Source organism: Myxine glutinosa, chromosome 2, assembly GCF_964187855.1.
Source record: "Myxine glutinosa chromosome 2, kmMyxGlut1.1, whole genome shotgun sequence".
Taxonomy (NCBI): Eukaryota; Metazoa; Chordata; class Myxini; order Myxiniformes; family Myxinidae; genus Myxine; species Myxine glutinosa.
This window is the reverse complement of record NC_136262.1, coordinates 128,367,605-128,389,772: the sequence shown is the minus strand read 5'-3', so window position 1 is coordinate 128,389,772 and position 22,168 is coordinate 128,367,605. Positions and strand designations below refer to the sequence as shown.

Here is a 22,168-nt window from a genome sequence, read left to right as displayed (position 1 = left end):
CAATTGTCAACAAGAAGTACTTCATTTGTTGTGTATTTTGTTTGTTCCTCGATTTATACAGTGAGCTGCTAAAAAGTAAAGTGCGTGACCCAAGAAAAGGTCAAAGTTCAGTGGATGGAATGAAGAGTGTTGAACGAAGTATATTAAACGTTGTTAGAAGCAAAGAAGGTGATGTTTCGGCATTCACCTTTCATCAGAGCAAAAGAGAATGAAGGAAGAAGAACCACCTTTCGAGGCCATTTTTCTCGCAGAGCAGGGGTTGGCCTTTTTTTGAGCACCGTGGTCCCCTTTTTGAAGCAATGTTTTGTGGCCGGATGCCCTTCCTGCCGCCAACCTTGTTAGTTGCCTCTTGCGGCAGACAGGGAATTACCAGTGAACTGGTACTCAATTTGCCGACCTCGGAAGGATGACAGGCTGAGTCAACCCCCCTGGTGTTAATTCAGCGATCGACCAGGATTCGAACCCAGGATCCTAGGATCCCAAGCCGGCACCCTAACCGCTAAGCCAACACCAGACTAAAAATGACAACTTCGCTTTGGGGATGCTGTTAAGGTACCACAGCAGCTAACATACCCCGAGCACCATTATACCTGTCCACAGACACAAAATACGAGCCTTCTCGAATGAACTCCATTCAACTCTGGGTCAAAGTTCAGTTTCTCATTTGTAATCCACATCAACACAGGTGACATTTCTAGCATATATCATCACAGGAAAACAAGTATCAGTATAAATCCCCAGTTTTGTTGGAAGCTGCCCTTACCAACCAAAGTTTACACACCTTGTAAGATTAAGCATCACACAGGTAGTTCAGATACAATTAGCATAAGTAAGAAATATTGTCCATTTTTAAAAATAAATAAATAAAACACTCAATCAAAGAAAGAGCCGTTTTTATTTCACAGCAACATAATAATTCGTTTAGGGAGAATATTAACCAAGAAAACCAATTCTATCTTTGCAGGAGAAGTTTTCTTGCTTGGTCGACGAATTGTCCAAAGCAAAATGCATTTCCTTTCCAACTCTTTGTCCCACCTAGGAAAACGAGAAACAATTTTGCAATTGAGAAATTTGAAACATTTACCTCTTATCAGCAGCAAAAAACAGCTTTGACTTGGTTTTCCATGGGATGTCCATCCTCCAACATGAAATGTTCATGATAGTGATAAAATGTCACGGAGCAAAGGTGGGCTGAGCTCGCAGTTACTGCACGACTACAATGAATGTTGTTATTGGAGCATAAGATTGAATGGTAACGCAGTCAATCACCACTTACCTGCACCATTTCAAAGATGCTCCCTCGGACGAGGCTGCTTGTACCTTCCTTCAGGAATGCTGTTAAGGTTCCATCCGGTCTCAAAGCCAGCAGCAGCTTTGCCAAACAACATGCCTCTTCCTCTGGCGTCGCATCGACAACAAACTGCTTCCCGATCTGTGAAACAACACAAACTCAGCAAAGTGAATGGAACCTGCCACAAGATGCCCATTTACACCAAACCTTCATGGGGAAATGGAGCGGGGAAGCCGGCTGTCTTGTTATACACCGCTCCTTTCCTATTCCATCTCTCGGCGCTTCATGACGTCATCGCCGGGCACCGAATGGGCGAGATCATCTTCTAAATTCGAAAACATCTCTTCAAAATATTTCATCATGGTGATCTTAGGCCTGTGTGCGGCTGCTCGGCCATGGAAACCTATTTCATGAAACTCCCGAAGAACAGTTGTTGTGCTGACTTTGCTTCCAGAGGCTGTTGTTTGGAACTCGGTCGTAAGTGTTGCAACCGAGGACAGACGATGTTTACGTGCTTCAGCACTCGGCAGTCCCATTCTGTGACTTTGTGTGGCCGACCACTTCGCAGATGAGCTGTTGTTGCTCCTAAACATTTCCACTTCACAACAACAGCACTTACAGTTGACGGGGGCAGCTCCAGCAGGGCAGAAATTTGACAAACTGACTTGTTGGAAAGGTGACATCCCATGACGGTGCCAAGGTGAATGTCACTGAGCTTTTCAGTACGGCCCATTCTACTGCCAATGTTTGTCTATGGAGATTGCATCGCTGTGTGCTTGATTATATATACCTGTCAGCAATGGGTGTGGCTGAAATAGCCGAATCCACTAATTAGAAGGGGTGTCCGCATACTTTTGGTCATGTCGCGTATGTTGTCCCAAAACTCAGGAGCATCAATAAAATCGTAATTTTAAATTCTCTTCATCACAGACACAAGAGTTTGTCCGTATCTGTCCCAATACCTGTGCTCTTTCATGTGTCCACCTATGCTGTCCGTTTCGCTCAGTCCCTCTCACCAACTGCCGTTCACATCATCGCAAAGGAAGAGCGAGTCGGCCTATTGTATTGTTCTGCTGCCGCGCAACTATATCATTATTCATTAACCACGTGACACCTCAGCTTCACTTCATCACATTATTTAGTATAACCATTTTGACAAGGCTTCATTGTAAAGACGATGTTATATTAGACTTTGTGGACGTTATAAAATACTAACGACGCGGTTGTGAAAAGGAAACGTGTAATGGGGAAACCAGCCGAGCTTACAGAAATACCGATATACACCTTAATCCTCACGTAATCAGATCATCAAATCGATGGACGGTATTTCAACAAATACACTAAATACGTCACTTGGAACCTTTGTTTCCACCAATACTTGTAACAGGCCATGTCTTCAAGGTTTGTATTGAAGATGCCTCCACGACTTTTGTAGGCGTCAAGTTTAAATACTTTTTCTTACTTTACGTTTATTGTTCGTTTATGATGCTGCACTAATTCGAGTTCCCTTGGTCATTCCGAACAGATACCGAACATGATTTAATGCGGCATTTAATTCCCGGGAAATATGGAACAATGATCATGTTTGCAATTAACTGAAACGATTAATTCATCGAAGCGATCTTGTGTCACGTGACGGGCAATAATTAATTATTTAAATTTGAGACGAACCACACTTGGAGCAGATGAAGTCGTTGGAGGCAGGAGCATCCGTTGGTTGGCGGTTTGAACCTCGCCCGATGATCCCAGACTTTAACCATACCTGGGGTGTGTTCCGTTACTAACTACAGGTGAGCCATCCCAGACTAAACATACCTGGGGTGTGTTCCGTCACTAACTACAGGTGAGCCATCCCAGACTTTAACCGTACCTGGGGTGTGTTCCGTTACTAACTACAAGTACAGGTGAGCCATCCCAGACTGTAAACATACCTGGGGTGTGTTCCGTCACTAACTACAGGTGAGCCATCCCAGACTGTAACCATACCTGGGGTGTGTTCCGTCACTAACTACAGGTGAGCCATCCCAGACTGTAAACATACCTGGGGTGTGTTCCGTCACTAACTACAGGTGAGCCATCCCAGACTGTAAACATACCTGGGGTGTGTTCCGTCACTAACTACAGGTGAGCCATCCCAGACTGTAAACATACCTGGGGTGTGTTCCGTCACTAACTACAGGTGAGCCATCCCAGACTGTAACCATACCTGGGGTGTGTTCCGTCACTAACTACAGCTGAGCCATCCCAGACTGTAACCATACCTGGGGTGTGTTCCGTCACTAACTACAGGTGAGCCATCCCAGACTGTAAACATACCTGGGGTGTGTTCCGTCACTAACTACAGGTGAGCCATCCCAGACTGTAAACATACCTGGGGTGTGTTCCGTCACTATTAACTAGAACGGCATTCGTTAGAGGGAACACCTCCGCCAGGCTGAACAGTTTATGTTTTGTATCCACTGCTCGGCCGGATCTGGATTCGGACCTGAACCAAAATCTAATCTGCTTGTTCTTGTTACCTTCCCAACTCATCCACCAAGTTTAGTCATAAATCATCCATAACTTTTTGAGATATCGTGCTTTATATATCGATTTGTCCTTATCTCTAAATAGTGAAGAATAACTGAAAAAATTATCGTATCCGGATTCGGATATTCTCCAAAATTGAATCGGTTCTTCCTTGTCACACTCTCAACTTGTCCACCAAGTTTCGGCCGAATCCTTTTGAGATATTGTGCTCACAAACAAAGACAAGGGTGAAAACATTACCGCTGTTCTCCTTCGTTGTTGGAGTGGAGGCACGATGAGAAGACAGTTCATAGAACACGATACCCTCCGCAGTGTTCAGGTATATGCAGTACAGGACGGCCTTGCCATTCATGGGGGGTGTGGGGGGAGGGAGGAGGCGAATTGTGTGTGTGTGTGTGTGTGTGTGTGTGTGTGTGTGTGTGTGCGTGCGTGCACAAGCCATGTAATGAAGATTGTTATATTGTGCCTATAATTTGTGGTTGACAGGTATGAGGTGTGAAAAGTGAGAAGATATTTGGAAAAGAGGGACTGGGAAGAGAAGAGGCAATGAAGAGGGTATACATCGGCTTCCTAGGTGAAGGTGTTTTGCTGTGATGTAAACATGGTGGAGTTTTAATAAAAGTGCAGATTAGCTCGTAAAGATACTTTGCAATACTGCTGATGCAAAAGTGACTCATTAAACTCAACTTCCTTCAATTGAATCTTTTGGTTATACGTGCCAGACGTCTATCATTTTGGGTTTTTTAGCGTCTTCTCTCTCTGCTTTAACTAGAAAATCTTCCATGTTCAGCCGAAACAGACATACTGTGTTGGTTGCATTTATCCGATAGGATGTTACAGAGGTAGTGCAACTACCATTGAGCTGTCCAGTCTGGTTTAAATTCCCAACTCCACTTCTCACCAAACTCACTGCTCACCTCCATTCGCTCCTACCTCCTTCCCTTCCCTCCATAAGAGTGAGCACCGTTGCTGATTGTCGTTTCCATATATACTGTAAAGCACCACGTGACTCCACTCGCCTTATTCGAGCCAACAGCGACACCTACCGTGTCCATGGAACCGACTGAGCGATGCACAAAACGGAATCGAGTGGTTGAGTAACCCACCGATCCGCCACCTGTCGCCTTGAGCGGAGAATTCATTACATATTCCTTTTCTATTTGAATTGCTTCGCTCGCGTCACGTCCGTTGCTGCACCACCTCAGGTACGTTTCCGCACATGTACTGAGATTTTGTGCTTGTCAAATGGCGAAGTTTAACCATCGAAAAGGACCAAGTATTATGTAATTCAGTTGTAGTTTGTACGCAGTGTGTGCGATGTCGAATAAAATAATTTCGTCCTTGAAATACAATGAAAGCCAGTTTTTATATCCGTTTTACCTGAACGATCACCTGAGCTTGTATCGCTATCCTCATTCAATCGGAGCAAAGTACTCGGTTGGTTTCCTGATTACAGGTTCTTGAACGTTCACACGTCGGGAAACCGGGCACGTGACCTCCACGTCATCGATCAAAGCGCCTCACTTCGATTCCCTGTTGTCTGTGATTTGGATTCGAGTCCCTTCAGGTGATTAGACACGTCACAAAGTTCTTTGCTCATTTCGCCAAAGAGCAGGTTTTACCAATTGAGCCACTTTGTCTGTCTGTCCACAAACATGGAGTGAGATCATTAAACATAAACGATGCCGCGTCGCCTCAAGTATTCGCGTATACTTGAGGCGGCGCCGAGACGAGATAATTACAATTAAGTGAGCCGTGACGTCACGTTCTCGCCGAAAACGCGATTTCGAGCGTGAGGAGCCATATAATGTGTGCATGTTTCCGGGCCGGCACGCTGTCTCGGGAATACGGGTCTCTGAGGGTCGCCATTGGTCTCGACGTTCGCACACGGTTCTCCCCTACAAAACTACGTTTAGTTTGTCCAAATCCAACCAGCCGTTCCAAAGATATGAATAGTTTTGTGTACCGTGACGTCATGAAGCCAATCGGTTGGATATTGTCATTTATTGAAACGAAGACGTTCTTTGTCGGGTTTTTGTGAAGCAACCAGAAGGCATAGAGAGCTGCGGGTGGTCTCGTTAGTTACGCCTGGATCCTATCTCGTTTGTCATGAAGTTGGAAGTGTCTGATAATCTGGTGGACTGGGAGAAGGGATCGTGGCAGACCATCGGCCTGTTAATGTTAGACCACTTGCGCATGCGCAGTGTTGACGCGATGGACGCATTGGAATGTTTGACGGTACGGCGAGGCGATCTCGAGAACGAAATGGCAGTCTATAATATGCTTGAAGAACTTAATGATTTTCAGAATAAATACATTTTAAAATAACTTAAGCTTGTGTTCATTATTTACAAAAAGGCCAACAAGTCCCATTGGCTGTCTTTAATTCCTCTCTGGACGGTGCCACGGAACATGAGGAGGACCACAAGGCATGAGGCACCACAAGGCAATCCATGCTTTTCAAAAAAAAAGAAAAGAAAAAAAACCGCATGGCCGCATCATTCTGGAACTTGGATCTGACCTGAGACCAGCAATATTTTTATTTGGCCTAACATCAATCACAAAAAAGAACAAGAAAAAGAGCAATCAGAGATTGCAAACCCTCGCCAGGATGTATTTCCAGTGGTTTTTAAGGCTTTTGTGTTGAAACAAATATGGCAGCCGAACCACGTAACCGATGACGTCATCATTAAAAAAAAATATTTCTAAACTAATTTATTCCTACATTATGCTCAAGAAATTTCATCTTGATCGGATTAAGTTTTGTACTTGTCAAATTATGACGACAAAATGGAGGCACCTACGACATCATCATTAACATATTTTATTCCCCATGGAAAGTTCTTTACAATGAGCCATGTCTCAATTTTTTCTATTCAGCACTTTTGGAGATACAGAGGTGCAAAGATTTTTCGGTTTTTCCAAGATGGCGACCGAACCACGTGACCGATGATGTCATCATTTTTTTTCCCTCCACCAATTTGTCCCTTGATTATGCTCAAGAAATGTCATCTTGATCGGATGAAGTTTTGTACATGTCTAAATATGACGTCATAATGGAGGCACCTATGACGTCATCTTAACATATTTTATACCCCGTGGAGAGTTCTTTACAATGAGACGTCACAATTTTTTCTTTTCAGCACTTTCGGAGATATGGAGGTGCAAAGTTTTTCGTTTTTTCCAAGATGGCGGCCAAACCACGTGACTGATGACGTCCTCATTAACATATTTTATTCCCCATGAAGAGTTCTTTACAATGTGCCATGTCTCAATTTTTTCTGTTCAGCACTTTCGGAGACATGGAGGTGCAATTTTTTTCGGTTTTTCAAAGATGGCGGCCGAACCACGTGACCAATGACGTCATCATTTGGGCACAGTCGATTCCAGGGCAAGACAAATACGTGTGCAAAGTTTGGCGATTCTACGTGCAACGGTGTAGACGTCATGCTGGAAACAGACAGACAGACAGACAGACAGACAGACAGACAAACAGACAAACAGACAGACAAACAGATGAAAAATCGGTCAGAGACCGAGGACTTGCCGGAATGTACTTTTTTATCGGCCATTTAGGACAAATATGGCGGCCGAACCACGTGACCGATGACGTCATCATTAACATATTTTATTCCCCATGGAGAGTTCCTTACAATGAGCCATGCCTCAATTTTTTCTATTCAGGACTTTTGGAGATGTGGAGGTGCAGTTTTTCGGTTTTTCCAAGATGGCGGCCGAACCACGTGACCGATGACATCATCATTAACATATTTTATTCCCCATGGAGAGTTCTTTACAATGAGCCATGTCTCAATTTTTTCTATTCAGCACTTTCAGAGATATGGAGGTGCTAGGTTTTTCGGTTTTTCCAAGATGGCGGCCGATCACGTGACTGATGACGTCATCATTAACATATTTTATTCCCCATGGAGAGTTCTTTACAATGAGCCATGTCAATTTTTTCTGTTCAGCACTTTTGGAGATATAGTGGTGCAAAGTTTTGCCGTTTTTCCAAGATGGCGGCCGACCACGTGACATATGATGTCATCATTAACATATTTTATTCCCCATGGAGAGTTCTTTACAATGAGCCATGTCAATTTTTTCTGTTCAGCACTTTTGGAGATATAGTGGCGCAACGTTTTGCCGTTTTTCCAAGATGGCGACCGAACCACGTGACTGATGACGTCATCATTTACATATTTTATTCCCCATGGAGAGTTCTTTACAATGAGCCATGTCTCAATTTTTTCTATTCAGCACTTTCAGAGATATGGAGGTGCAAATTTTTTCAGTTTTTCCAAGATGGCGGCCGAACCACGTGACTGATGACGTCATCAGTAACATATTTTATTCCACATGGAGAGTTCTTTCCAATGAGCCATGTCTCAATTTGTTCTATTCAGCACTTCCGGAGATATGGAGGTGCAAAGTTTTTCGGTTTTTCCAAGATGGCGGCCGAACCACGTGACTGATGACGTCATCAGTAACATATTTTATTCGACATGGAGAGTTCTTTACAATGAGCCATGTCTCAATTTTTTCTGTTCAGCACTTTCGGAGATATGGAGGTGCAAAGTTTTTCGGTTTTTCCAAGATGGCGGCCGAACCACCTGACCGATGACGTCATCATTAACATATTTTATTCTCCATGGAGCGTTCTTTACAATGAGCCATGTCTCAATTTTTTCCATTCTGCACTTTTGGAGATATAGTGGTGCAAATTTTTTGCCGTTTTTCCAAGATGGCGGCACAACCACGTGACATATGACGTCATCATTAACATATTTTATTCCCCATGGAGAGTTCTTTACAATGAGCCATGTCTCAATTTTTTCAATTAAGCACTTTCGGAGATGTTGAGGTGCAAAGTTTTCGGTTTTTCCAAGATGGCGGCCGCACCACGTGACCGATGACGTCATCATTAACATGTTTTATTCCCCATGGAGAGTTCTTTACAATGAGCCATGTCTCAATTTTTTCTGTTCAGCACTTTTGGAGATATAGTGGAGCAAAGTTTTGCCGTTTTTCCAAGATGGCAGCCGACCACGTGACATATGACGTCATCATTAACATATTTTATTCCCCATGGAGAGTTCTTTACAATGAGCCATGTCTCAATTTTTTCAATTCAGCACTTTCGGAGATGTTGAGGTGCAAAGTTTTCGGTTTTTCCAAGATGGCGGCCGAACCACGTGACCGATGACGTCATCATTAACATATTGTATTCCGCATGGAAAGTTCTTGACAATGAGCCATGTCTCAATTTTTTCTATTCAGCACTTTCGGAGATGTGGAGGTGCAAAGCTTTTCAGTTTTTCCAAGATGGTGGCTGAACCACGTGACTGATGACGTCATCATTAACATATTTTATTCGCCATGGAGAGTTCTTTACAATGATCCATGTCTCTATTTTTTCTGTTCAGCACTTTCGGAGATATGGAGGTGCAAAGTTTTTCGTTTTTTCCAAGATGGCGGCCGAACCACGTGACTGATGACGTCATCAGTAACATATTTTATTCCCCATGGAGAGTTCTTCACAATGAGCCATGTCTCAATATTTTCTGTTCAGCACTTTCGGAGAAATGGAGGTGTAAAGTTTTTCGGTTTTTCCAAGATGGCGGCCGAACCACGTGACTGATGACGTCATCATTAACATATTTTATTCGCCATGGAGAGTTCTTTACAATGATCCATGTCTCTATTTTTTCTGTTCAGCACTTTCGGAGATATGGAGGTGCAAAGTTTTTCGGTTTTTCCAAGATGGCGGCCGAACCACCTGACCGATGACGTCATCATTAACATATTTTATTCCCCATGGAGAGTTCTTTACAATGAGCCATGTCTCAATTTTTTCCATTCTGCACTTTTGGAAATATAGTGGTGCAAAGTTTTTTTTTTTTTTGTATACAAGATCGAGGCTCGTGAAAGAGCGAACATTAATCACACAGAAAGACAAACCGACACATAAAACATATAACATAGGGAGCGGTAGACAAGATGGGGAGAGAGGGGGAAGGACACAAACACAACATTTGAGAGCAGGGACCGAGAGACATGGAGACATCGAGAGATCTGAGAGAGGGCGAGGGCGAGGGCTTTGGGGGTGGGGGGGGGCGTGGGAAGGGGGCGGTGGGAGAGGTATAAAACATATGGACACTGACAGGACTTCCAGGAAAGAAGTTGGAATTTCAAACAAGGTGGATCTGGGGTGAATTAGCGGGGGTAGAAAAGATCAAGGTTTTGGATGGGGGAAGATAAGAGATGGTGGTGAACAGCTGTTTTAAAGACCTGGAGGGAGGAGTGGGATTGAAGGGAGTGAGGGAGTTTGTTCCAGAGGCGGGAGAAAAGAGGAATGAAAGAGTGAAGGTGAGCAGAGAGCCGAGATTTCGGCAGTTTAACCATCAGAGGGTTGCTGGCAGATCTTGTGCGACCTGTAGGAATATTTGGGGGACAGAGCACAGAGAGAGCTGGGGGTGCAAGGCCGGAGAGGAGTCGGTAGAAGACAGAAAGACCACCTACCTGCCTGCGGTGAGTGAGTGAAAGGCCCTCAGAGATAGCTTCATCGCGGGAGATTCCAATAATTCTGAAAGCTTTGGTTTCAACAGCGTGAAGCCGAGCTAGGTGTGAGGCAGGAGCACCGGCCCATAGGGGAGAACAGTATTCCATTGAGCTGCGGATGAAAGCCTTGTATGTGGTGAGGAGCTCAGGTGTGCCGAGGAAGGACTTCGCACGACGGAGGATGCCCAGTCGGCGACTGGCTTTGGAGGCCAGCTTGGAAATGTGGTTTTCCCAAGAAAGATCATGGCAGATAGTGAGACCCAAAATCTTGAGCGACAGAACTTCTTGGAGAGGATTGTTGAGAAAGTAGATGGGAGGGTTGTCCAGTCGATCTTTTCGGAGAGACATAGTAAGAGTGAGAGATTTGTCAGGATTGAAAGACATGTTCCACTTGTTTGACCAGTCTGTGATTTTGTCCAGGTCTTCAGAGAGTGAGGAGGCAGCAGACTGCCGATCTGAGGGAAGAGGAATGGAGCGGCAGAGAGTGGAGTCATCAGCAAAGAGATAGAGAGGATTTTCGAGAGAGTCAGAGAGATCATTGATGAAGACCAGAAAAAGCACGGGGCCCAGAACACTGCCTTGGGGAACTCCAGCATGAACAGGAAGAGGAGATGAGAGAAACCCATTCAGGGCCACACGTTGACGACGACTAGAGAGGAAGTCCGCCAGCCATGCGCGGAGATTTCCATGGATACCAAAGGAGGAGAGTTTGGTGAGCAGAGCGGGGTGCCAGACCGTGTCGAAGGCACGTGATATGTCGAGGGAGACAGCTCTAATTTCCTGTTTGGCATTGAGGACCTCCATCCATTGTTGAGACAGCAGAAGCAGCATGTCCAGAGTAGAGTGACCTGGTCTGAAACCAAATTGATGATCAGAGATCAAGCCATTGGAGAAGGGGAAAGATTTCATATCCGAAGCAATGATGGATTCCATGACTTTGCTGATAATTGCGAGAAGGCTGATTGGTCTGTAGTTGCTAGGATCTGTTTTTGCACCTTTTTTGTGCAAAGCGGTGATGTTGGCTGATTTCCAAGCAGATGGCAGTTGACCTTGAGCAAAAGAGATGGTGAAGAGAACAGAGAGAGGGTGAGATAGAGCAGCAGAGCAGGATTTTAGGACCCGTGGGCTGATGCCGTCGGGTCCAGTTGCAGAATCAGAGTCGAGGGTTGACAGAAACTTTTCCACCTTGTCAGGAGGAAAGGACACGGAGTCCAGGAGCAGCAGGGTACGACTGGGTATGGTGGGTACAGAGAGGGATGGGTTTGGGACACAAGATTTAGAGGCAAACACAGAGTTGAGGCATTCAGCTTTTTCACGTGCGGAGTCAGCTGTGTAGCCGTTTGAGGTAAGGGAGTGGATGGAGGGGGAACAAACACCAGAAACGGATTTGACCAGACGCCACCAGGATTTGGAAGAGGGAGACAGATAAGAGAGTTCGGTCTTGAGAACGGAGAGATATTGTTTCCTGGCTCTCCTGAGGGTGGACACACACTTGTTTCGGGCTTTGTGAAAGGAAATGAGATTTCCTTCCGTTGGATTTGCTTTCCAGGAGACGAAGGCAAGTTGTTTCTGGGCAACAGCCTCACCACAAGATTCCGTGTACCATGGACGGGAGGAAGGGTATGACAACTGAAGACGAGATGGGATAAATCTGTGCATGAGAGAGAGCAATTTACTTTGGAAGAATTCCCAGGATGAGTTGATGTCAGAGGTGGTAGAGATGGGAGACCAGTCCAGATGATTGATGGCTGCTTGAAGACCATGCCAGTTGGCCTGAGTGAAATGCCAGACTCGTCGACGCTGAGCAGGCTCCCTGAGTATGGTCAGAGAGATGTCCACTTTAACAAGGACATGATCAGATGATCCGATCGGAGCAGAAGAAGAGCAGCAGACATTTTCAGGGAAGTTAGTCATAACCAAGTCCAGAAGAGAAGATGTTCCGTTGACTGAGATCCGGGTCGGGAAATTGACAGATTGTGTCAGTCCCAGTGAGTCGCAGAAGTCCTTTGCTGAGGAGCCATGGCAAGTGAGAGAGGTACCCACACCCAGCCAACTGGCATGATGACAGTTGAAATCACCACATATGAGGAAGAGAGAGTTGGGATGAGTAGATAGAAGTTGGTCCATATCATCAGACAGCGAGATGTAGATGGAGTCATCACTGTTTGGTGGACGGTACAACACACATATGAACAAGAGGTGGGAGCGAAGGGGAAGCCGTAGCCAGAGGTATTCCTGGGGGTGAGGTGGAGAGAGTGCAGTGCAGGGCGAGTGAGGAAGAGAGTTTTTGATAAAGATGGCAACCCCGCCTCCAGGACGAGGCTCAGCTCTATCATACCGGAGGAGGGAGTAGCCCGGGAGAGATACTATGGAATCAGAGACATCATAAAGGAGGAAAGTTTCTGTTAAGCAGATCACGTCTGGTTTGACAGAAGCAACCTGTATGGAGAGATCAGTTAAGTTTGAACGAAGGCCCCGGATGTTTGAGGTCCATACCGTTAATGAAGAGGAAGGGGGAGCATCAGATACAGAACAGGGGGGAGGAGGGGTAGGGTAAGATGTGGAAGAGGTGGAAGAGGTAGGGAGAGCTGTTGAAGGTGTGTCAGAGATTTCAGAATAGCTCGGAGAAAGGGAAGGATGGGGCGGACAAAAGGTTTGATGGTGATTGGGTGAGCCACAATGAGGTGTTATTTGAGGAGGGGGAAGAGCGAGGCAGAAGGTTGGGGGAGATGGAGGTGAGAGTTTGAAGGGGGAAGAAGCGGGGAGGACGCTTTGAGGAGGGGGAGTGAGAGGGGGGAAATTGAGAAGCAATGAGGGTGGGGAGATTTGAAGGGGAGGGGTGAGGGGGGAGTTTGGGAGGGAAGGGACAAGGGGAGGGATTTGAAAGGGATGGGATATGGGGGAGATTTGGAGGGGAGGGGTGAGGCAGGAGTCTAGGAGGGGAGGGGCGAGGGGGCGTCTTGGCGGGGAGGGGTGAGGGGGTAGTTTAGGAGGGAGGGGGCAAGGGGGGAGATTTGAAAGGGATGGGTGATGGGGAAGATTTGGAGGGGAGGGGTGATGGAGAAGATTTGGAGGGGAGGGGTTATGGGGAAGATTTGGAGGGGAGGGGTGAGATTGGATTTTTGAAAGTGTACGATTTATGGGAAACGAACATTTATTGCAAAATGAGTTTCTTGTGACCTTCGAGTTAAAAATACGTTTAAGGACGCTGGATGGAGGATGGAGTGCAGGAGAGTTTAGGGAATGTAGAAAAAAGGCACTATAGGAGATGGATATTTTTTTTGGGATGAATTGATTTGGTGAGCAAGTCGAAAGCAGCCTTTTAAAGAAGAAGAAGAAAAAGGTGTTATAAAATATGACGGAATACATAACTTGAGGGGAAAGTGTAAACATTGAAGGTTAATGAGTGAAAACTATCTGGGGAAATGGGGGAGAAACACGTGGTCGAAGAACGAACGAACGAATAAGAATGAATAAACGAATGAGAACAGAGAAGGAAATGTTGTTGTTGTTTTTTTTGTTTTTTTTGAGTTGAGATTTACACAAGGAAGTAGGCTATGGGTGAAAAGACTGGGAATACAGAGAACGAAAGTTATTGGATCACAAACGACGGACCGCTGAGAAAAACAAAGCCTCAAGGTTGTACAGTGCACACTGTACAAGGCCTCAAGACACGACACGAATTAACACGATTTTCAATACAGGTATGAAAGATTTGCACCGAAAAATCTTCGTTGGGACACAATATACGTACAACACCATAAATAAATACAGTTTTAACGAAAATACAAATGGGAACAATCACTTAACTTCGATTTCAAATCGTTCGCGACGCGGCAAAGGCCTTGCTCGCGACACGGCAAACAGACGATCAATTTATGAAAGATAAACACCGAGAAACAACCAAAGTTGCACACAATAACTTCACACACCGAAAGATAAATACAGTTTCGACAAAATACAATTGTGAACAGACTTAACTTCGAAAAACGTGGAGACCGTGTGGAGCTTCGAAAATCCCTGCCGCCGTCTCCAAGATCTCGCGAGATCTCCCTCGTGAGACATGACATGACATATGTTATGTCATGTATATGTTATGTTTTTGCCGTTTTTCCAAGATGGCGGCCGAACCACGTGACAGATGGCATCATCATTAACATATTTTATTCCCCATGGAGAGTTCTTTACAATGAGCCATGTCTCAATTTTTTCTATTCAGAGATATGCAGGTGCAAAATTTTTCGGTTTTTCCAAGATGGCGGCCGAACCACGTGACATATGATGTAATCATTAACAAATTTTATTCCCCATGGAGAGTTCTTTACAATGAGCCATGTCTCAATTTTTTCTGTTCAGCACTTTTGGAGATATCGTGGTGCAAAGTTTTGCCGTTTTTCCAAGATGGCGGCCGACCACGTGACATATGACATCATCATTAACATATTTTATTCCCCACGGAGAGTTCTTTACAATGAGCCATGTCTCAATTTTTTCTGTTCAGCACTTTTGGAGATTTAGTGGTGCAAAGTTTTGCCGTTTTTCCAAGATGGCGGCCGACCACGTGACTGATGACGTCATCATTAACATATTTTATTCCCCATGGAGAGTTCTTTACAATGAGCCATGTCTCAATTTTTTCTGTTCAGCACTTTTGGAGATATAGTGGTGCAAAGTTTTCCCGTTTTTCCAAGATGGCGGCCGAACCACGTGACCAATGGCATCATCATTAACATATTTTATTCCCCATGGAGAGTTCTTTACAATGAGCCATGTCTCAATTTTTTCTATTCAGCACTTTCGGAGATATAGAGGTGCAAAGTTTTTTGGTTTTTCCAAGATGGCGGCCGAACCACGTCACCGATGACGTCATCAATTGGGCACAGTCTATTCCAGGGCAAGACCAATATGTGTGCAAAGTTTGGCGATTCTACGTGCAACGGTGTAGACGCAGTGCTGCAAACAGACAGACAGACAAACAGATGAAAAATCGGTCAGAGACCGAGGACTTGCTGGAATGTACTTTTTTATCGGCCATTTAGAACAAATATGGCGGCCGAACTACGTGATACATGACGTCATCATTAACATATTTTATTCCCCATGGAGAGTTCTTTACAATGAGCCATCTCTCAATTTTTTCCATTCTGCACTTTTGGAGATATAGTGGTGCAAAGTTTTTCGGTTTTTCCAAGATGGCGACCGAACCATGTGACTGATGACGTCATCATTAACATATTTTATTCGCCATGGAGAGTTCTTTACAATGATCCATGTCTCTATTTTTTCTGTTCAGCACTTTCGGAGATATGGAGGTGCAAAGTTTTTCGGTTTTTCCAAGATGGCGGCCGAACCACCTGACCGATGACGTCATCATTAACATATTTTATTCCCCATGGAGAGTTCTTTACAATGAGCCATGTCTCAATTTTTTCCATTCTGCACTTTTGGAAATATAGTGGTGCAAAGTTTTTGCCGTTTTTCCAAGATGGCGGCCGAACCACGTGACAGATGGCATCATCATTAACATATTTTATTCCCCATGGAGAGTTCTTTACAATGAGCCATGTCTCAATTTTTTCTATTCAGAGATATGCAGGTGCAAAATTTTTCGGTTTTTCCAAGATGGCGGCCGAACCACGTGACATATGATGTCATCATTAACAAATTTTATTCCCCATGGAGAGTTCTTTACAATGAGCCATGTCTCAATTTTTTCTGTTCAGCACTTTTGGAGATATAGTGGTGCAAAGTTTAGCCGTTTTTCCAAGATGGCGGCCGACCACGTGACATATGACATCATCATTAACATATTTTATTCCCCACGGAGAGTTCTTTACAATGAGCCATGTCTCAATTTTTTCTGTTCAGCACTTTTGGAGATTTCGTGGTGCAAAGTTTTGCCGTTTTTCCAAGATGGCGGCCGACCACGTGACTGATGACGTCATCATTAACATATTTTATTCCCCATGGAGAGTTCTTTACAATGAGCCATGTCTCAATTTTTTCTGTTCAGCACTTTTGGAGATATAGTGGTGCAAAGTTTTCCCGTTTTTCCAAGATGGCGGCCGAACCACGTGACCAATGGCATCATCATTAACATATTTTATTCCCCATGGAGAGTTCTTTCCAATGAGCCATGTCTCAATTTTTTCTATTCAGCACTTTTGGAGATATAGTGGTGCAAAGTTTTTCGGTTTTTCCAAGATGGCGACCGAACCACGTGACTGATGACGTCATCATTAACATATTTTATTCCCCATGGAGAGTTCTTTACAATGAGCCATGTCTCAATTTTTTATATTCAGCACTTTCGGAGATATAGAGGTGCAAAGTTTTTTGGTTTTTCCAAGATGGCGGCCGAACCACGTCACCGATGACGTCATCAATTGGGCACAGTCTATTCCAGGGCAAGACCAATATGTGTGCAAAGTTTGGCGATTCTACGTGCAACGGTGTAGACGCAGTGCTGCAAACAGACAGACAGACAAACAGATGAAAAATCGGTCAGAGACCGAGGACTTGCTGGAATGTACTTTTTTATCGGCCATTTAGAACAAATATGGCGGCCGAACTACGTGATACATGACGTCATCATTAACATATTTTATTCCCCATGGAGAGTTCTTTACAATGAGCCATGTCTCAATTTTTTCTATTCAGCACTTTCGGAGATATAGAGGTGCAAAATTTTTCGGTTTTTCCAAGATGGCGGCCGAACCACGTGACTGATGACGTCATCATTAACATATTTTATTCCCCATCGAGAGTTCTTTACAATGAGCCATGTCTCAATTTTTTCTATTCAGCACTTTCGGAGATATAGAGGTGCAAAATTTTTCGGTTTTTCCAAGATGGCGGCCGAACCACGTGACTGATGACGTCATCATTAACATATTTTATTCCCCATCGAGAGTTCTTTGCAATGAGCCATGTCTCAATTTTTTCTATTCAGCACTTTCGGAGATATAGAGGTGCAAAATTTTTCGGTTTTTCCAAGATGGCGGCCGAACCACGTGACTGATGACGTCATCATTAACATATTTTATTCCCCATCGAGAGTTCTTTGCAATGAGCCATGTCTCAATTTTTTCTGTTCAGCACTTTCTGAGATATAGAGGTGCAAAGTTTTTCCAAGATGGCGGCCGAACCACGTGACCGATGACGTCATAAATTGGGCACATTCTATTCCCGGGCAAGAACAATATGTTTGCAAAGTTTGGCGATTCTACGTGCAACAGTGTAGACGTAGTGCTGCAAACAGACAGACAGACAAGCAAACGAACAGATCAACATACTTGCCGGAATCTTTTCCGGCAAGTAACAAACGAACAGATCAACATACTTGCCGGAATCTTTTCCGGCAAGTAACAAACGAACAGATCAACATACTTGCCGGAATCTTTTCCGGCAAGTAACAAACGAACAGATCAACATACTTGCCGGAATCTTTTCCGGCAAGTAATGAACAGATCAACATACTTGCCGGAATCTTTTCCGGCAAGTAACCAACCGATGAACATACTTGCCGGAATCTTTTCCGGCAAGTAACAAACGGATTCAAATGCCATGCCCTCTCCTCTGGCGAGGAATGAATGAGTGAAATGAATGATCGTTTTAATGCCATTATTTTTCCCCGCTATTTCAAATCCGAGGTTTTGGTGGTGTTCATGCCACAGGTCGTGATTCTTCACCATTGAGTGATTGGGTCAAAAACCATATATAGCATGATATTTCGAAAAGATGTGGATGACTTGTGACAAAACTAGGTGAATAAGTTGGTTACATGACGAGAAGAAGCCGATTCGATTTTGGTTTGGGTCTGAATCCAGATCCGGCCTATCAGTGGGATACAAAACGTAAACTGTTCAGCCAGGCAGAGGTATGCGCTTTACCTGGTGCAGATCTAGTTGAAATATAGTATCATGCTATATATTGGTTTTGGCCCAATCACTCAATGGTGAAGAATTACTTTAAAAATATCTGATCCGGATTCTAATCTTCACCAAAATTGAATCAATTTTTGCTTTGTCACACACCCAACCTGTCCAAGTTTTGTCAGAATTTGTTCAACGTTTTGAGATATCCTGTTCACAGACAGACAAACAGATAGGGCTGAAAACATAACCTCTATCCATCTTCTGTGGTGGAGGTACTGATCTAGGCACCACAGATCACACTTGTACAAACATTAAGTTTTGCAAGTAGTGGCGTTCCTCTGTTTATGATGTGCCGATGTAGGACTCGATGCAGCCCGCTTTTAAAAGCCAGGAGCGAAACACCGAGAGCCAGTGATGAAGTCAGTCCAAAGACAGAGTAAGCCAGAGTTAAGTAGCCCCTCAACAAGCCCTCATGACCCTTTTTGGCCTTTCCACAAGAGTCCTACTGATCTGCCTTCCGTCCTCTTCCCAGGACCTTCTTCACCCTCAAGCGCTTCTTTGCACTCCATGCAGGTGTAGTTCTTCTGTTACAAGGTCGCTTCTTCCCCTCTCCAAAACAGGATCATACAAGCTTGGGTCAATCCCAAAATTCGTCAGTGACCACCACAATAATGTTGTGCCTCACAAGTTCCTCCGTGAACAGCTTCTCCTCCTCCCCTTCCTCTTGGGCAGAATCCTCCCCTTGGATGTACCACCCATGGGGCAGCCCCAATAAAAATATCAATTGCCACTTTCAGCTCCACAGTACACTGTGCCATCATGGCTGGCACACACTGGCCAGAGAAATAATAATGTACAAATATGACATGAATTTCTCACATGGCCCCACCCACAAACAAGGGGTGTTTATGTCTACCATATTACTGACTATCCTATCTACAAATTACATACGCTGCCTCAGCGTCACATTTTACGAGGCGACTTGCACCGACAGGTCCCTGTCACATGGCAATATAACCTACTCGAAACACACAGACAATGTTACGCTGATCTCAGTCCAGCTATGAACCAACTTTTTCATATGACAGTATATTGAGATTTATGTTGTGAAAGTTGGATGTGGATATTATGTGCACACTCAATGGAGAGATTTTTGAAGAATAGTGGACTTTCTGTTAGAGAAGTGAAATTTTTGACCGAAACCTCAGCGACAACATCGGCTTGGATATGGACCAAACCAGAGGATGATTCTTAATTGTACAATTCAGATGGTACAATATTCATGTTGCTTATTGTACAATTGGCCCCCATTTTTATATAAGATTTTTATAGGGTGTAAAGTGTCAACATAAATGTTCAAATTAAAAAAGCACCAGTCATTATGAATTGCTACATGTTAAGTGTAGCATGCCACTTTTCTTTTTCTTTTCTTCAGTTGTACATTAATATTGGCATTTATGCTGGCCTTCATCCCATCTTTGCACAGGTATAATGGGGCGGAGAGATGGAAATGCCACCAAGATCCCGATCAACCATTACCGCAAGCAGATTGGTATGGGGGATACAATAAATACTACACATTCCTGCAATATTCTGAGGTCGTGTCTCACAGTGATCTTTGTTGCTATGGATTCCTGACCAGTAAAAGTACTGTGTCACCAAATCACTACTTCAACCATCCATTTGGCAATGGTTTGAGAAAAGGACGCAGGTTTACGTAATTAGACTGAATATGAGAAGGAAAAGCAACATAAATACAAACCAAACACACCATTAGTCAAGCGTGGAATGGAATGTGACCAAAAATATCTGGATGCATGTTTAAACGAAACTAACCACATTTAGGTAGATCAGGAGCTCGGCCGGGGTCGTTTTGCACATAATGACCGTTTGTCTAGCATGATTTTCTAATTAAAGGGTGGCATTAGGCAATAGAAAAGTGAAATCTTAAGGTTCCTGAGTGGGTGGGTTAATGTGTCAGGCCCATATGTGTGTTAATTACAGTGGTCCTGGATTCGGAAAAGTTCAACGTCACAATGTATGCTCTCCTGAGTACTGACCACATAGTACATCTTTCAAATGTTACAATATTTGGTGTTTAGTTACTGTCGTGGTACCAGCATCCACTTGTTAAACCAAATTGGATTTATCGCTCATAATCTTGAAACTGTATGGATTTAATTTTCTGAAAATGGGGAAAACGACTTTCACCAAGGTCACTTCCTTCATGTTTGAGTGAGTGACACACACAAAACGCGAGTCTAAACTTAGTATTATTTATTCAGAAAACTGGGCCATGTCGTCACGAACGAAATGAGTGGTATATGAGGTCCATATCTGCAAAAATGAGTGAGTTACAGGCCCATAGGTAAACACTTACCCTAAAATGGAAATGCGCATGGAAATCAGTCAAATTGGGCCAAATTACTTTTATCACAATAATATCCTGTTGATATGAAGGTTTCATATGCAGTTAATAATTTGTATCAATGCAATGCAGTCTCTGAATATGAGTAATGGCAGTCAGGTATGGTATTTGCTACAAACAGGTATGGTACTTCCGTCTTCTACCGACTCCTCTCCGGCCTTGCTCCCCCAGCTCTCTCTGGGCTCTGTCCCCCAAATATTCCTAAAGGTCGCACAAGATCTGCCTGCAACCCTCTTATGGTTAAACTGCCAAAATCAAGACTCTCTGCTCACCTTCACTCGTTCATTCCTCTTTTCTCCCGCCTCTGGAACAAACTCCCTCACTCTCTTCAATCCCACTCCTCCCTCCAGGTCTTTAAAACAGCTGTTCACCACCATCTCTTATCTTCCCCCATCCAAAACATTGATCTTTTCTACCCCCGCTAAATTCACCCCAAAACCACTTTTTTGAAATACCAACTTCTTTCCTGGAAGTCCTTGGTGTCCTTGTGTTTTATACTTCTCCCAACCCCCCCCCCCCCCTCCCCTTCCCACGCCTCCTCCCCTCAAGCCCTCTCCCTCCCACACATCTCCCGATGTCCCTGCTCTCAAATGTTGTGTTTGTGTGCTTTCCCTTCTCTCCCCATCTTGTCTACCGCTCCCCTTTTTACATACTTTGTTTGTCTGTTTGATTTGCTTGTGTGATAAATGTTACCTCTTTCACGAGCCTCGATTCTGTATACAAAAAAAAAAAAAAAAAAAAAAGCCTTAAAAACCACTGAAAATACATCCTGGCGAGGGTTTGCACTCTCTGATTGCTCTTTCTTGTTTAGTGATGCAATGCCCTGCTGAAGAAGTGCCAATCAGACAATTTGTCCGGTCAGGAATCAAACCTAGTATATGCAGCACAAAGGTAAGTGTGCTGCCACTGCAGCTTCCTGTTGGACGACTATGTAACAAACCCTACGCAAGGAGTACCACCACATTAGGCATTCCAACTTCTTTTCATTTCAAAATCTTCCAAATGACCTGTTGTTTGAGCACAACATCGACATGCCTAACCCCTCCACAATCCTTACATGCAACACATTTGAGGGGTAAGTCCAGTCACGTGAAAAAGTAAGTACACCCCATGTAAAGTTTTGACTTTTTCAACATATTTCAATATACAGCTATTTGATCTTCATTTCAACAATATTCACAGATAAAGGTGATATAATATAACAAATATCATAAAACATTTACATTTTGTAGTCCATTGTACAATTTAAATAAACATAAATGCAAATTTCGCATGTGGAAAAAGTAAGTACACCGCCTACATTTATCGCTACTTCAAATACCTAAAATTAGAATCAGGTGCACCAGCTCAGGTGCAAATGAGTAGAACATCGTTGGAGAGGATCTTGGAGTAACCTGTCTTATTTAAACCTCAGACATTTAGTTTGGTTTGCTCTTTGTTGTTGAAGTGTGCGGCGTCACCATGCCTCGATCAAAAGAGCTC

At 44.0% G+C, this 22,168-nt stretch overlaps 2 protein-coding genes across 5 annotated transcripts in view; one reads left to right on the top strand and one right to left on the bottom strand.

The window, feature by feature from the left end:
- Window positions 1-22,168, top strand: part of LOC137421278 (HAUS augmin-like complex subunit 4) — a 61,822-nt gene that overhangs the window by 21,338 nt on the left and 18,316 nt on the right. For both annotated transcript variants that reach the window (XM_078771632.1, XM_078771631.1), the window contains exons 10-11: window positions 62-3,081; window positions 19,745-19,810. The gene's annotated coding sequence lies outside the window, so the exon portion shown is untranslated. The remainder of the gene's footprint in view (window positions 1-61; window positions 3,082-19,744; window positions 19,811-22,168) is intronic.
- Window positions 877-5,377, bottom strand: LOC137421280 (exosome complex component RRP42-like). 3 transcript variants are annotated; one of them, XM_078771635.1, is made up of 3 exons: window positions 5,201-5,377; window positions 1,277-1,432; window positions 877-1,035 (listed from the first exon to the last, which is right to left on the bottom strand). In XM_078771635.1, the coding sequence occupies exons 1-3, from the start codon at window positions 5,234-5,236 to the stop codon at window positions 934-936; spliced, it is 294 nt and encodes a 97-aa protein (XP_078627761.1). In that variant the 5' UTR covers window positions 5,237-5,377; the 3' UTR covers window positions 877-933. The 3 variants fall into 3 exon arrangements, with proteins under 3 accessions (XP_078627761.1, XP_078627759.1, XP_078627760.1); XM_078771633.1 differs by lacking the exon at window positions 5,201-5,377 and adding an exon at window positions 4,061-4,126; XM_078771634.1 differs by lacking the exon at window positions 5,201-5,377 and adding an exon at window positions 2,963-3,021.

Bases quoted from the DNA above. Each gene is read 5' to 3' on its own strand.
- LOC137421280 (XM_078771633.1), bottom strand. From the start codon at position 4,111: ATGAACTGTCTTCTCATCGTGCCTCCACTCCAACAACGAAGGAGAACA. The intron at 1,433-4,060 runs GTAATGTTTTCA...GTTGTTTCACAG, and splicing joins AACAACGAAGGAGAACAGCG to ATCGGGAAGCAGTTTGTTGT. The intron at 1,036-1,276 runs GTAAGTGGTGAT...TCGTTTTCCTAG, and splicing joins GCATCTTTGAAATGGTGCAG to GTGGGACAAAGAGTTGGAAA.